The sequence below is a fragment of the Trichomycterus rosablanca genome, chromosome 10 (genome assembly GCF_030014385.1).
Source record: "Trichomycterus rosablanca isolate fTriRos1 chromosome 10, fTriRos1.hap1, whole genome shotgun sequence".
NCBI classification, from domain to species: Eukaryota; Metazoa; Chordata; class Actinopteri; order Siluriformes; family Trichomycteridae; genus Trichomycterus; species Trichomycterus rosablanca.
The window spans coordinates 9820686-9834820 of record NC_085997.1 but is presented as its reverse complement, the minus strand read 5'-3'; the positions used below and the strand labels follow the sequence as shown (position 1 = coordinate 9834820).

The following is a 14135-nucleotide window of genomic DNA, read 5'->3' as shown; positions in this document are numbered from 1 at the left end:
CTGTACGGAGTCGGAAAGCTTCTGGGCAAAGGAGGCTGCGGTTCTGTGTTTGCAGGACTTCGTAAGGCCGATGGAAAACAGGTGAGATATTTACTCGGCTCTGCTCAGAGTTACACGAGAATTGTCGATCATTACAAAGCTGCTTTGATCTTAAGATCCACAATGACTACGCATGTCATCAAACTTGTAGTTAAAAAGCGAATGGCCCTTTTGGTTACTGTTGGCCAAAAGTACGTTCCCGTAATATTCGTTCCTGATTTGAATCGTTTTGTTTTGCATGTTTTATAAGGTTGCTATTAAGATTGTGCTGAAGAGTGGCTGTGACAGATTCATCACCATTGTAAGTAACATTTGTTTCACTTGTGAAATATTGCAAAGATGCAACAGCCATATAAAAAAAACCTTATCTTATAAATGACATGATGCATTAAAATGCAAAATAGCATCGAATGTAACCGCCACTCTGCCTATTTACTATAGATTCCAACCCCATGCTAACCATGTCTGCTCAAATATTAGCCTGGTGAGAAGAACGGTCTCCCTGTAGAGGTGGCGTTGATGCTGATGGTGTCCGAGCCACCTCGCTGCGAACGTGTCCTGGAGCTCCTGGAATGGTTCGACATGCCCGAGTGCTACGTCTTGATCCTGGAGCGACCCGCCTGCTGCATGGACCTCTTCGAATACCGCAGGAACGGCTCACTTCCCGAACATCTGGCTCAGGTCATCATGTGGCAGGTGGTTCTCGCCGCCCGTCATTGCCGTGATCGTGGCGTTCTCCATCGGGATATCAAGGAGCAGAACCTTCTGGTCAGTTTCGACACGTTAGAGGTCAAGCTCATAGACTTTGGCTGTGGGGACTTGCTCAAGTCGACACCCTACAGACGTTTTGCAGGTAATTGTACCTCGGAGGTCAGTAGCTATGAAACACAGATGACAGCGATCGCATAGGAAAGCCGTGTGTGTGAACCGTTTCTCTCACTTTTATTCAGGCACCATACTATACGCCCCACCTGAATGGATCGAGGAAGGTAAGTATCATGGTTGCGCTGCAACGGTGTGGAGCCTGGGCGTCCTTTTGTTTGTTCTAGTGTGTGGAGAGCTGCCATTCTGGAATGAGAGGGAGATCGCTGCTGGACACCTGATCTTCAAAGCTGGTGTGTCTATGGGTAAGAAAATGCAGAAACATAAGAAGCATGTCTCTTTTCGTTTTTTTTTTTTAAGTGATGTTAAATAGTTTCTATTACAATGTTGTAACGACCTGATCACTGCACACACAGCCTGCCGTCATCTGATCAGACGCTGCCTGGCCAAGGATCCGAATAAGCGACCCAGCCTCGAGATGATCCTGGAGCACAACTGGTTTTCAGAGATCCTTAGGAACTAAGTCCAGGTGTAAGGTTTCCTGCGGCGTTGGGACTAACCTACCTTGGTCCCCGGCGTTGCAGGAATTACAGATCCTCTGGAACAAAGGCCTTAAATTAGAGGTCTCCTAATTAAGGCTGACGACCTGCAGCTGCACCTGCTTATTTAAGCAGGCACCATGCAGCCACAGGTTGTCACGCCTTTGTCCCTGTTTCGTTTGGTTTGGTTTCTTTTAGTTTAAGTCGACGTTTTTGTTTTACTCCCAGCCACAGCAAGGATTGGCTGGTGATTTAGCACACGGGTTCCCCGAACTTCGCGACGGCGATTTCGGGGTGTCCCGTGTGCTAAACAGGTGTGCGGCTTCCCGATCGTGCTGAGGCGCGGTCGGTGACATGGCCACCTGTCCCCGAACTTCGTGACGGCGAGTTCAGCGTGTTCTTTGCACAATACGGGTTGGTTTCATTCCAGCTTCGGCTTGGTGATAAACCACCCGATTCCCGAACTTCGCGACGGTGAGTTCGGTGTATCCCCGAACATCGCGACGGCGAGTTCGGCGTGTTCCTTGCACTATACGGGTTGGCTGTTTTCCCCCGCCGCTTATGCGGTCTTTGGGAATTCAGCCCACGAGCCCGTTATGCAAGCGCTCCGGGTGTGTTCCTTGCACTATACGGGTTAGCTGTTCTCCCCTGCCGCTTAAGCGGTCTTTGGGAATTCAGCCTGCGAACCCGTTATGCAAGCGCTCCGGGTTGGCTGTTTTTCCCCCGGCGCTTAAGCGGTCTTTGGGAATACAGCCATCGCTCCGAACGACGCGACGGCGAGTTCGGTGTGTTCTTTGCGTTAAACGGATTGGTTTCATTCCAGCTGTTGCTGACGATCAAGCCATCCGTTTCCCCGAACATCGCAACGGCGAGTTTGGTGTGTTTCTTGTTTCCTATAGGTGAGCTTCTGCCTGGTGACAGCATGGTGCGACTAGTGACAGAGCCACCGATCGTGCTGAGGCGCGGTCGGTGACATGGCCACCTGTCCCCGAACTTCGTGACGGCGAGTTCGCCGTGTTCCTTGCACAATACGGATTGGTTTCATTCCAGCTTCGGCTTGGTGATAAACCACCCGATTTCCGAACTTCGCGACGGTGAGTTCGGTGTATCCCCGAACATCGCGACGGCGAGTTCAGCGTGTTCCTTGCACTATACGGGTTGGCTGTTTTCCCCCGCCGCTTATGCGGTCTTTGGGAATTCAGCCCATGAGCCCGTTATGCAAGCGCTCCGGGTGTGTTCCTTGCACTATACGGGTTAGCTGTTCTCCCCCGCCGCTTAAGCGGTCTTTGGGAATTCAGCCTGCGAACCCGTTATGCAAGCGCTCCGGGTTGGCTGTTTTTCCCCCGCCGCTTAAGCGGTCTTTGGGAATACAGCCATCGCTCCGAACGACGCAACGGCGAGTTCGGTGTGTTCTTTGCGTTAAACGGATTGGTTTCATTCCAGCTGTTGCTGACGATCAAGCCATCCGTTTCCCCGAACATCGCAACGGCGAGTTTGGTGTTTTTCTTGTTTCCTATAGGTGAGCTTCTGCCTGGTGACAGCGAGGCAGCGCTCCTTCCAAAGGTCTGTCCAGCCTTACATCTTTCATAGAACAAATATTATCTAGAGCTTAAATCATGCTGCTCTTGAGTTTTTTATTGAGTTTTTTACTTTTACTGAGGAGTTTCTATCAGAATAACAACACGTCCTGTTTTACAGAGTGCTTCGATAGCCTGTACGGAGTCGGAAAGCTTCTGGGCAAAGGAGGCTACGGTTCTGTGTTTGCAGGACTTCGTAAGGCCGATGGAAAACAGGTGAGATATTTACTCGGCTCTGCTCAGAGTTACACGAGAATTGTCGATCATTACAAAGCTGCTTTGATCTTAAGATCCACAATGACTACGCATGTCATCAAACTTGTAGTTAAAAAGCGAATGGCCCTTTTGGTTACTGTTGGCCAAAAGTACGTTCCCGTAATATTCGTTCCTGATTTGAATCGTTTTGTTTTGCATGTTTTATAAGGTTGCTATTAAGATTGTGCTGAAGAGTGGCTGTGACAGATTCATCACCATTGTAAGTAACATTTGTTTCACTTGTGAAATATTGCAAAGATGCAACAGCCATATAAAAAAAACCTTATCTTATAAATGACATGATGCATTAAAATGCAAAATAGCATCGAATGTAACCGCCACTCTGCCTATTTACTATAGATTCCAACCCCATGCTAACCATGTCTGCTCAAATATTAGCCTGGTGAGAAGAACGGTCTCCCTGTAGAGGTGGCGTTGATGCTGATGGTGTCCGAGCCACCTCGCTGCGAACGTGTCCTGGAGCTCCTGGAATGGTTCGACATGCCCGAGTGCTACGTCTTGATCCTGGAGCGACCCGCCTGCTGCATGGACCTCTTCGAATACCGCAGGAACGGCTCACTTCCCGAACATCTGGCTCAGGTCATCATGTGGCAGGTGGTTCTCGCCGCCCGTCATTGCCGTGATCGTGGCGTTCTCCATCGGGATATCAAGGAGCAGAACCTTCTGGTCAGTTTCGACACGTTAGAGGTCAAGCTCATAGACTTTGGCTGTGGGGACTTGCTCAAGTCGACACCCTACAGACGTTTTGCAGGTAATTGTACCTCGGAGGTCAGTAGCTATGAAACACAGATGACAGCGATCGCATAGGAAAGCCGTGTGTGTGAACCGTTTCTCTCACTTTTATTCAGGCACCATACTATACGCCCCACCTGAATGGATCGAGGAAGGTAAGTATCATGGTTGCGCTGCAACGGTGTGGAGCCTGGGCGTCCTTTTGTTTGTTCTAGTGTGTGGAGAGCTGCCATTCTGGAATGAGAGGGAGATCGCTGCTGGACACCTGATCTTCAAAGCTGGTGTGTCTATGGGTAAGAAAATGCAGAAACATAAGAAGCATGTCTCTTTTCGTTTTTTTTTTTTAAGTGATGTTAAATAGTTTCTATTACAATGTTGTAACGACCTGATCACTGCACACACAGCCTGCCGTCATCTGATCAGACGCTGCCTGGCCAAGGATCCGAATAAGCGACCCAGCCTCGAGATGATCCTGGAGCACAACTGGTTTTCAGAGATCCTTAGGAACTAAGTCCAGGTGTAAGGTTTCCTGCGGCGTTGGGACTAACCTACCTTGGTCCCCGGCGTTGCAGGAATTACAGATCCTCTGGAACAAAGGCCTTAAATTAGAGGTCTCCTAATTAAGGCTGACGACCTGCAGCTGCACCTGCTTATTTAAGCAGGCACCATGCAGCCACAGGTTGTCACGCCTTTGTCCCTGTTTCGTTTGGTTTGGTTTCTTTTAGTTTAAGTCGACGTTTTTGTTTTACTCCCAGCCACAGCAAGGATTGGCTGGTGATTTAGCACACGGGTTCCCCGAACTTCGCGACGGCGATTTCGGGGTGTCCCGTGTGCTAAACAGGTGTGCGGCTTCCCGATCGTGCTGAGGCGCGGTCGGTGACATGGCCACCTGTCCCCGAACTTCGTGACGGCGAGTTCAGCGTGTTCTTTGCACAATACGGGTTGGTTTCATTCCAGCTTCGGCTTGGTGATAAACCACCCGATTCCCGAACTTCGCGACGGTGAGTTCGGTGTATCCCCGAACATCGCGACGGCGAGTTCGGCGTGTTCCTTGCACTATACGGGTTGGCTGTTTTCCCCCGCCGCTTATGCGGTCTTTGGGAATTCAGCCCACGAGCCCGTTATGCAAGCGCTCCGGGTGTGTTCCTTGCACTATACGGGTTAGCTGTTCTCCCCTGCCGCTTAAGCGGTCTTTGGGAATTCAGCCTGCGAACCCGTTATGCAAGCGATCCGGGTTGGCTGTTTTTCCCCGGGCGCTTAAGCGGTCTTTGGGAATACAGCCATCGCTCCGAACGACGCGACGGCGAGTTCGGTGTGTTCTTTGCGTTAAACGGATTGGTTTCATTCCAGCTGTTGCTGACGATCAAGCCATCCGTTTCCCCGAACATCGCAACGGCGAGTTTGGTGTGTTTCTTGTTTCCTATAGGTGAGCTTCTGCCTGGTGACAGCATGGTGCGACTAGTGACAGAGCCACCGATTTCCTCGGACTGCGCTGACGCGGGTCTGGATTATTCTCTTGTTTCCTATAGGTGAGCTTTTGCCTGGTGACAGCATGGTGCGACTAGTGACAGAGCCACCGGTTTCCTCGGACTGCGCTGACGCGGGTCCGGATCATTCTCTTGTTTCCTATAGGTGAGCTTCTGCCTGGTGACAGCATGGTGCGACTAGTGACAGAGCCACTGGTTTCCTCGGACTGCGCTGACGCGGGTCCGGATCATTCTCTTGTTTCCTATAGGTGAGCTTCTGCCTGGTGACAGCATGGTGCGACTAGTGACAGAGCCACCGGTTTCCTCGGACTGCGCCGACGCGGGTCTGGATCATTCTCTTGTTTCCTATAGGTGAGCTTCTGCCTGGTGACAGCATGGTGCGACTAGTGACAGAGCCACCGATTTCCTCGGACTGCGCTGACGCGGGTCTGGATTATTCTCTTGTTTCCTATAGGTGAGCTTCTGCCTGGTGACAGCATGGTGCGACTAGTGACAGAGCCACCGGTTTCCTCGGACTGCGCTGACGCGGGTCCGGATCATTCTCTTGTTTCCTATAGGTGAGCTTCTGCCTGGTGACAGCATGGTGCGACTAGTGACAGAGCCACCGGTTTCCTCGGACTGCGCTGACGCGGGTCTGGATTATTCTCTTGTTTCCTATAGGTGAGCTTCTGCCTGGTGACAGCATGGTGCGACTAGTGACAGAGCCACCGGTTTCCTCGGACTGCGCTGACGCGGGTCCGGATCATTCTCTTGTTTCCTATAGGTGAGCTTCTGCCTGGTGACAGCATGGTGCGACTAGTGACAGAGCCACTGGTTTCCTCGGACTGCGCTGACGCGGGTCCGGATCATTCTCTTGTTTCCTATAGGTGAGCTTCTGCCTGGTGACAGCATGGTGCGACTAGTGACAGAGCCACCGGTTTGCTCGGACTGCGCTGACGCGGGTCCGGATCATTCTCTTGTTTCCTATAGGTGAGCTTCTGCCTGGTGACAGCATGGTGCGACTAGTGACAGAGCTACCGGTTTCCTCGGACTGCGCCGACGCGGGTCCGGATCATTCTCTTGTTTCCTATAGGTGAGCTTCTGCCTGGTGTCAGCATGGTGCGACTAGTGACAGAGCCACCTGTCCCCGGACATCGCGACGGCGAGTTCGGGTTATTCTCTAATTTCCTCTATGGAGAAGCTCCTGTCCTGCAATGCCGGTCGCGACGGCCTCGCAAGCCGCGATGGGGATTCGCGACTCGGTTTCATTTTCCTTTGTTAAAACGTTATATCCCTGATTATTATTTGTTTACTTTTATTAATAAACTTTTCTGTTACTTAACTCTGCATCTTGGGTCCTCTTTCCCCCCCCCCACGTAACAGAAAGGCGTGACCATTAAATGGACCCGCGGAGAACTCCCCATTCCCTCTCAAAAATTTTTTTAGGGGGCCCTCCCTGGCTACTTCCCCGGCTGCTTGAGTCCACCCGAGGGGACTCAGGCTGCGGGGGCTTCTGACCTTAGGAGTGGTCCTCTTTAACTCCCCAGTTGCTTGAGTCCACCCGAGGGGACTCGGGCTGCGGGGCTTAGGACCTCAGGAGTGGTCCTTTTTGAGAAGGGCGTACTGTAAGGTTTCCTGCGGCGTTGGGACTAACCTACCTTGGTCCCCGGCGTTGCAGGAATTACAGATCCTCTGGAACAAAGGCCTTAAATTAGAGGTCTCCTAATTAAGGCTGACGACCTGCAGCTGCACCTGCTTATTTAAGCAGGCACCGTGCAGCCACAGGTTGTCACGCCTTTGTCCCTGTTTCGTTTGGTTTGGTTTCTTTTAGTTTAAGTCGACGTTTTTGTTTTACTCCCAGCCACAGCAAGGATTGGCTGGTGATTTAGCACACGGGTTCCCCGAACTTCGCGACGGCGATTTCGGGGTGTCCCGTGTGCTAAACAGGTGTGCGGCTTCCCGATCGTGCTGAGGCGCGGTCGGTGACATGGCCACCTGTCCCCGAACTTCGTGACGGCGAGTTCGCCGTGTTCCTTGCACAATACGGATTGGTTTCATTCCAGCTTCGGCTTGGTGATAAACCACCCGATTTCCGAACTTCGCGACGGTGAGTTCGGTGTATCCCCGAACATCGCGACGGCGAGTTCAGCGTGTTCCTTGCACTATACGGGTTGGCTGTTTTCCCCCGCCGCTTATGCGGTCTTTGGGAATTCAGCCCATGAGCCCGTTATGCAAGCGCTCCGGGTGTGTTCCTTGCACTATACGGGTTAGCTGTTCTCCCCCGCCGCTTAAGCGGTCTTTGGGAATTCAGCCTGCGAACCCGTTATGCAAGCGCTCCGGGTTGGCTGTTTTTCCCCCGCCGCTTAAGCGGTCTTTGGGAATACAGCCATCGCTCCGAACGACGCGACGGCGAGTTCGGTGTGTTCTTTGCGTTAATTGGATTGGTTTCATTCCAGCTGTTGCTGACGATCAAGCCATCCGTTTCCCCGAACATCGCAACGGCGAGTTTGGTGTTTTTCTTGTTTCCTATAGGTGAGCTTCTGCCTGGTGACAGCATGGTGCGACTAGTGACAGAGCCACCGATTTCCTCGGACTGCGCTGACGCGGGTCTGGATTATTCTCTTGTTTCCTATAGGTGAGCTTCTGCCTGGTGACAGCATGGTGCGACTAGTGACAGAGCCACCGGTTTCCTCGGACTGCGCTGACGCGGGTCCGGATCATTCTCTTGTTTCCTATAGGTGAGCTTCTGCCTGGTGACAGCATGGTGCGACTAGTGACAGAGCCACTGGTTTCCTCGGACTGCGCTGACGCGGGTCCGGATCATTCTCTTGTTTCCTATAGGTGAGCTTCTGCCTGGTGACAGCATGGTGCGACTAGTGACAGAGCCACCTGTCCCCGGACATCGCGACGGCAAGTTCGGGTTATTCTCTAATTTCCTCTATGGAGAAGCTCCTGTCCTGCAATGCCGATCACGACGGCCTCGCAAGCCGCGATGGGGATTCGCGACTGGGTTTCATTTTCCTTTGTTAAAACGTTATATCCCTGATTATTATTTGTTTACTTTTATTAATAAACTTTTCTGTTACTTAACTCTGCATCTTGGGTCCTCCTTTTCCCCCCCCACGTAACACCAGGTCAGTTAGAACAAATAAGGATAGACCTAAATGGATATAGCTAAGAGTCTGTGTTAGCATATAGGCCAGATCACACGTTGCAATGAATCATCGTTGCATTTTGCTAATAACATCAAAGACACTAGGTTAGTAATTGGTGTGTAAAGAACTTTTAACCAAATAAAATCATACATTTTTATAGTTATAACAACAATTTCTCATGTCAAACTGTTTTTTTTTTCCTTTTCTTTACTCTACAGGCACCTGTATGGGTTTGTAGCAGACAGATCATGGGTGAGCATATCAGAGACTAAGCAATGACTAAATGTGTATGAACAAAACCGTCCACTGTTTGCTTTCATGTAATGTAAAAGTAATCTGAGAGCATGAACACCAGAAAACACAACAGGAGTGATTTGGAGATCAGCAAAATTTTGTGGATCAGCTTGACGAGTCAGTCGACTGAATAATACTGAAGTTTTTCAAGCTGCTTTTCATCTGTTTCCCCCCTCAGATAATTATTAGCTTAACATCCCCTTAACACATGATGGAAATCAATCTCACATTATGTTTTCACCACCACAGCACAGGTCTGCTACAAGAACACATCCAGAGGTTTTTAGCTGAGGTTCAGATCACCTCCATTCCTCAGCACCATGTACATACCACGCCAGGTCAGAAAGGTGAGTGCTGGAGAAAGTGGTTTAGGCAGTTAGGAGTTTAACATAATTTAAACATCAATGATTGATATGGGTGTGTGTGTTCTGGGTAATTGTCTTATAGAAAGCCCCATCAATGAACAAGTCTAACCTACTGGAAGAAGCAACCAGATCAGATTTGGGCCTAAGCACCTTGATACCTCACAGAAGATGAAATGACTGAGTCACCACAACAATCTATGGTGGGTGTCTGGGAATGGATCCTGCAGACTTGTAACACATGTGTATTGTGCCTTGATTCCAGTCGATGGTAATTTAACGGTCAGTACATTGTTTTGTGTCCCTACAGATCAACGACCACGTCTGTCATCCTGAAAGCACTTTGACCTTCTCTGTGATGGTGTATGAGACAAGAGAGGAAACAAAACCAATAAAATATTGAATAAAACTGTGTTTGTACTGGCGTGTGTATTTTCTTTACCTACTTTATGACTTGCACAACACAGGAGAGCACCTTTTATGAGTAATTGATGCAGAAATGTAGATGAATCCTAAACAAGTTTGGAATGACCTTTTCCTGCAGCTGTAGTTTTGTACAGCTGAGAACGTATGGATATAAAAAATTATCAAAATTACCCTCTACAGTTGGCACATTTTGCCCAGCAACATTCCAGGAAACCAGACTTCACTCACTAAATCACTAAAGTACTTTATTTAAACCAGAGGGTCTAATGTCATGTAACAAAAAGCATTTTCAAAACTTATTTTGTTTATTAAAACATGTTACATATGACATGTTCTGACATTTCAACAACAAATGTTTAAAACACAACATAAAGGCACTGATCCCATAAACTGTAGTCCAGTGGTCATCAACAGGAACACTTCCATGTTTTTAATAGAAGACTGTGCAACTCCCCAGCACATCACTGTTGTTTAGAACTGGCACTACTTATGTCTGTCCAAAGATCTCTCATGGTTCTGTACAGGCTAAACAACAGAAACAGAAATGAACAAGCAACTCGTCACATAAGTGATAAAATATTATAAACTGAAATCTTTATCAATGAATAATGGAAAAAAAAATTCAAGTTAAATCAAGCAAAGTAAGGTGTGACTCATTTGAGAGTCGTTGCCCCACCTTGCCAGGTGTAAATTGGGGTTAAACTGACTAGGAGGGACATGCTTTATAGGTGGCTGACCAATTGGTGTAAAGTCCCTGGGATAAAGCAGGTTGTGTCTAAAGGTGTTGCTGGGTCTGAAATGTACCAGGGTGTCATGCTTGGAGAAGATAAGAGTTGTTTCTAAATTCCCTGAGGAATGTACATTCATGTTGTAACGACCAGTGTTGCCAGATTTTATTTGAAAGTGGCAGGGTCAAAAAGAGGGTTTTTATTTGCGGGAGTAGAATTTTGGCAGTGTTATTATGACGTTAGTATACTCCCACCATGATTTCTGGGGTGACTGTCAGTTTCATAGTTGTTTGACAGTTTGATTGTTACTGAGGAGAAGATAGTCGATGTAATTTTATCATGGTGGTACCTGGGTGATAATCTTGAAGCTTCAAATATTGTTATCAAAGCATGTAGAATGTATTTTAATTTTTTTTTTATTGTATAAATATACTCAGATAACCCAGAATAATATAATTTAGTAATGTATTATTCTAATATACTGTACATTGATCAGCTATAACATTAAAACCACCTCCTTGTTTCTACACTCACTGTCCATTTTATGAGCTCCACTTACCATATAGAAGCACTTTGTAGCTCTACAATTACTGACTGTAGTCCATCTGTTTTTCTGCATGTTTTGTTAGTCCCCTTTCATGCTGTTGCTGTGGCCACAACGCAGAGTACTAACCACTATACAATCACGGCTTCCCAGCGCTCAGCCACTGGTGGCTCACGTCAGCTGCTCCCTGATAGACTGCAGTCATAGTTCCAACAGAACAAGCTGCTTGAGCTACAGCAACAAGGCGCCAAGGAACTAATATGCAGAGTTTTACTCGAGTCCAATCAAAAAGGACAATTCCCATACCGGGAGTAGAACCCGGGTCGCCTGGGTGAAAACCAGGAATCCTGACAGCTAGACCATATGGGAAACTGCAAGGCTTAGCACCGGCTGATGCCAGAATCAGCCACTTCTTTTCGCTCTTACAAGCCTTTGTCGTTTTGACAAGACGTGCATTGTTGGATGTGGGGTACAGAGAACCATACATGAGGAGTTAGAGAGACAAAAAAAGGCATAAGGTAACCGAGCCAGCCAGGAGTCAAACCTAGAATCTTCTGATCCGTAGTCAGACGCGTTATCCATTGCACCTCTGGCCCCTCTTGGGTTGTGGTCGTGACTTTCCTGAAGCTCCGGCCCCATTTCTGTCTCTTGACAGAAGCCCTTGACAACCCTTAAGTCAGTCTGTTTTGGTTTGGTTCAGTTCGTCCTAAAGGCTGCGATAAACGTTTCAAATAAACTGAGTCTGTGATGGTTTAAAAGCAACGCATAATATAGAAAAGAGTCTGGCTGCGTCCGAAATCGCATACTTCCATACTCAATAGTACGTGAAATGAGTACGCTAGAGCGGTTAGTATGTCCGAATACATAGTATGCACAAAGAGGTACGTGAGAAGTACCCGGATGACCTACTTCTTTGGCAGCCATGTTTGAGTATGCAAGCGATGCACACTTTCGGTCCGCTAATGTATCCCATAATGCAACTGGAGCTGGGTAGGCGTTCACAGCGGAGAAAGAAAGAAGAAGAAAGATGTCCTCTGTTTACAAGTGTAAGTAAGATAAACAGAATAAAAAATTTATTATTGCGTACAACCCTAAATAACGTTATGATTAGCTTTATGTAAAACGACAGAATTGATTTTGTCTGATTTTAAAAGTGTTATACACCTGTTACCTGTGAGTTTTTAAGTCAGCCAAGGTTATTGTTGTATACTCAAGAAATATAATCCGATAACGCATGTGCTAGGTTAAATATTCAGGATTAACGTCGGTGCTGGTAGATTTACATCTTGTTATTCTGGTAGGACAATAAAAGCGATATACTACTTTTTATTCAATGTATTTAACTACATAGTGTTGTACAACATTACATGTGTACTTAATACTATTGTATTTTAATACTTGCAAATTTGAATACTTGCATACTTTAATACTTGCTTACTATAATACTTTGCATTAATATATAATAATAATAATACATTTTATTTATATAGCGCTTTTCAAGATACTCAAAGACGCTTTACATAAGACAAATAATCAAAACAAATACGTACATACACCATACAAATCATAGTACAAAATCAAAATAGTACATCAACATCAAGAATAATTAAGATAAAAACAAAGAGAGCAGCATAAGACAGTTCATTAAAAATTTGCTAAATTATGAGAGAGAACAACAAATATAGAACAATTTCTTAAAATTAGACAGAAACAGGACAGATTCACATGCAATCAGGAAACTGAAAACTTTACAAGTTTTAGGATCTAGGACTTCACATTTCTGTCGTGATCTAAGTATAAAAACTATTAAAAAGAATAGCAAAAATAAAAGCATTTATTTCGTGTTGTTACAAGTTAAATGCCATTTTGAATAGATGAGTTTTGAGAAGTGACTTGAATTTGGACAGGTCAGGACAATCTCGTAGGTGTTTGGGGAGAGCATTCCATAAAGATGGAGCAGCTATGGAAAAGGCCCTGTCACCCCAGGTCCGGTGCTTGGTCCTAGAGGGTATGGACAGTAGGTTAGCCTCAGAAGAGCGAAGGCTACGGGAGGGAATGTGCTGATGGAGCAGGTCGGTGAGGTAGGATGGGGCCTGATTATGGAGAGCTTTGTGAGTGAATAGAAGAATTTTGAATTGAATGCGTTGAGCAACGGGAAGCCAATGAAGTTTTTGGAGAACAGGTGTAATATGATCACGGGAGCGAGTATGAGTAAGGAGGCGAGCAGCTGAATTCTGGATATACTGAAGTTTTTTTAGGATTTTGTTAGATGTACCATAAAGGATGCTATTGCAATAATCAATTCTGGATGTAATAAAAGCATGAATCAAGGTTTCGGCGGCAGAAAAGGAGAGTGATGGACGTAGACGTGCTATGTTTTTTAGATGAAAGAAAGCAGTTTTGGTGATGTGATTTACATGGCGGTCAAAAGAGAGGTTGCTATCAAAAATTACACCAAGATTTCGGATGTTAGAAGACGGAGACAAAGTGTCATTATCAATGGTAATTTGAAAATTTTTTGTGGTTTTTGCCAGGGTTGTAGGACCTACGATGATCATATCAGATTTTTCACAGTTTAATTTGAGGAAATTAGCTTTCATCCACAATTTCATTTCAGTGATGCAATTTGTCAGAGTGGAGTGAAGTTCAGTATTAATGGATTTGGAGGAGATGTAAAGCTGAATATCATCAGCATAGCAGTGGAAATGTAAACCATGCCGACGTATGATGTCACCAAGGGGGAGCATATAAAGAATAAACAAAAGGGGACCTAACACTGAGCCTTGGGGAACGCCTTGGGACAGTGGAGCAATGGCAGAACTACAATTGTTGATATTAACAAACTGTTGTCTGTTTACGAGATATGACCTTAACCACAAAAGGGCAGTACCAGTGATGTTGACAGAGGATTCAAGGCGGGACAGAAGAATGGAGTGATTAATGGTGTCAAAAGCTGCAGTAAGATCAAGGAGGACGAGAATATTAATTTGTCCAGAGTCTGAGGAAAGAAGAAGGTCATTTGTGACTTTGAGGAGGGCTGACTCAGTGCTGTGCTGGGGGCGGAAACCAGACTGAAATGATTCAAATAGATTATTGGAATTTAGGTGATCTTTGAGCTGTGAGGCAACAACACGTTCCAGTATTTTCGACAGAAATGGAAGATTGGAAATGGGCC

At 46.7% G+C, this 14135-nt stretch overlaps 2 protein-coding genes and 1 long non-coding RNA gene across 4 annotated transcripts; all 3 read left to right on the top strand.

Moving 5' to 3' along the window:
* Nucleotides 1-311: 311 nt before the first annotated feature.
* Nucleotides 312-953, top strand: LOC134321820 (serine/threonine-protein kinase pim-1-like). Its single transcript, XM_063003649.1, has 2 exons — nucleotides 312-340; nucleotides 481-953. Exon 2 carries the CDS (start codon nucleotides 559-561, stop codon nucleotides 946-948), a length of 390 nt encoding a protein of 129 aa, XP_062859719.1. The 5' UTR covers nucleotides 312-340; nucleotides 481-558; the 3' UTR covers nucleotides 949-953.
* Nucleotides 954-1540: 587 nt separating this feature from the next.
* LOC134322048 (serine/threonine-protein kinase pim-1-like) lies at nucleotides 1541-4496 on the top strand. The gene is made up of 9 exons (XM_063003917.1): nucleotides 1541-1552; nucleotides 1629-1714; nucleotides 1831-1937; nucleotides 2224-2277; nucleotides 2844-2897; nucleotides 3099-3193; nucleotides 3632-4004; nucleotides 4102-4278; nucleotides 4390-4496. The coding sequence occupies exons 1-9, from the start codon at nucleotides 1541-1543 to the stop codon at nucleotides 4494-4496; spliced, it is 1065 nt and encodes a 354-aa protein (XP_062859987.1).
* A 4199-nt stretch (nucleotides 4497-8695) lies between these two features.
* Nucleotides 8696-9671, top strand: LOC134321761 (uncharacterized). Of its 2 annotated transcripts, XR_010013911.1 has the most exons (5): nucleotides 8696-8710; nucleotides 8825-8858; nucleotides 9150-9247; nucleotides 9348-9465; nucleotides 9573-9671. It is a non-coding gene; the product is annotated as an uncharacterized LOC134321761 (long non-coding RNA). The 2 variants fall into 2 exon arrangements; XR_010013910.1 differs by lacking the exons at nucleotides 8696-8710; nucleotides 8825-8858 and having other exon boundaries at nucleotides 8931-9247.
* The last annotated feature ends 4464 nt before the right edge of the window (nucleotides 9672-14135 follow it).

Excerpts from the sequence above, each read along its gene's own strand:
- LOC134321820 (XM_063003649.1), top strand. The coding sequence starts at position 559 with ATGCTGATGGTGTCCGAGCCACCTCGCTGCGAACGTGTCCTGGAGCTC.
- LOC134322048 (XM_063003917.1), top strand. Across the intron at positions 1,938-2,223 it reads GTGTTCCTTGCACTATACGG|CTGTTGCTGACGATCAAGCC; the intron begins GTTGGCTGTTTT and ends GTTTCATTCCAG. Across the intron at positions 2,898-3,098 it reads ACATCGCAACGGCGAGTTTG|AGTGCTTCGATAGCCTGTAC; the intron begins GTGTTTTTCTTG and ends CCTGTTTTACAG.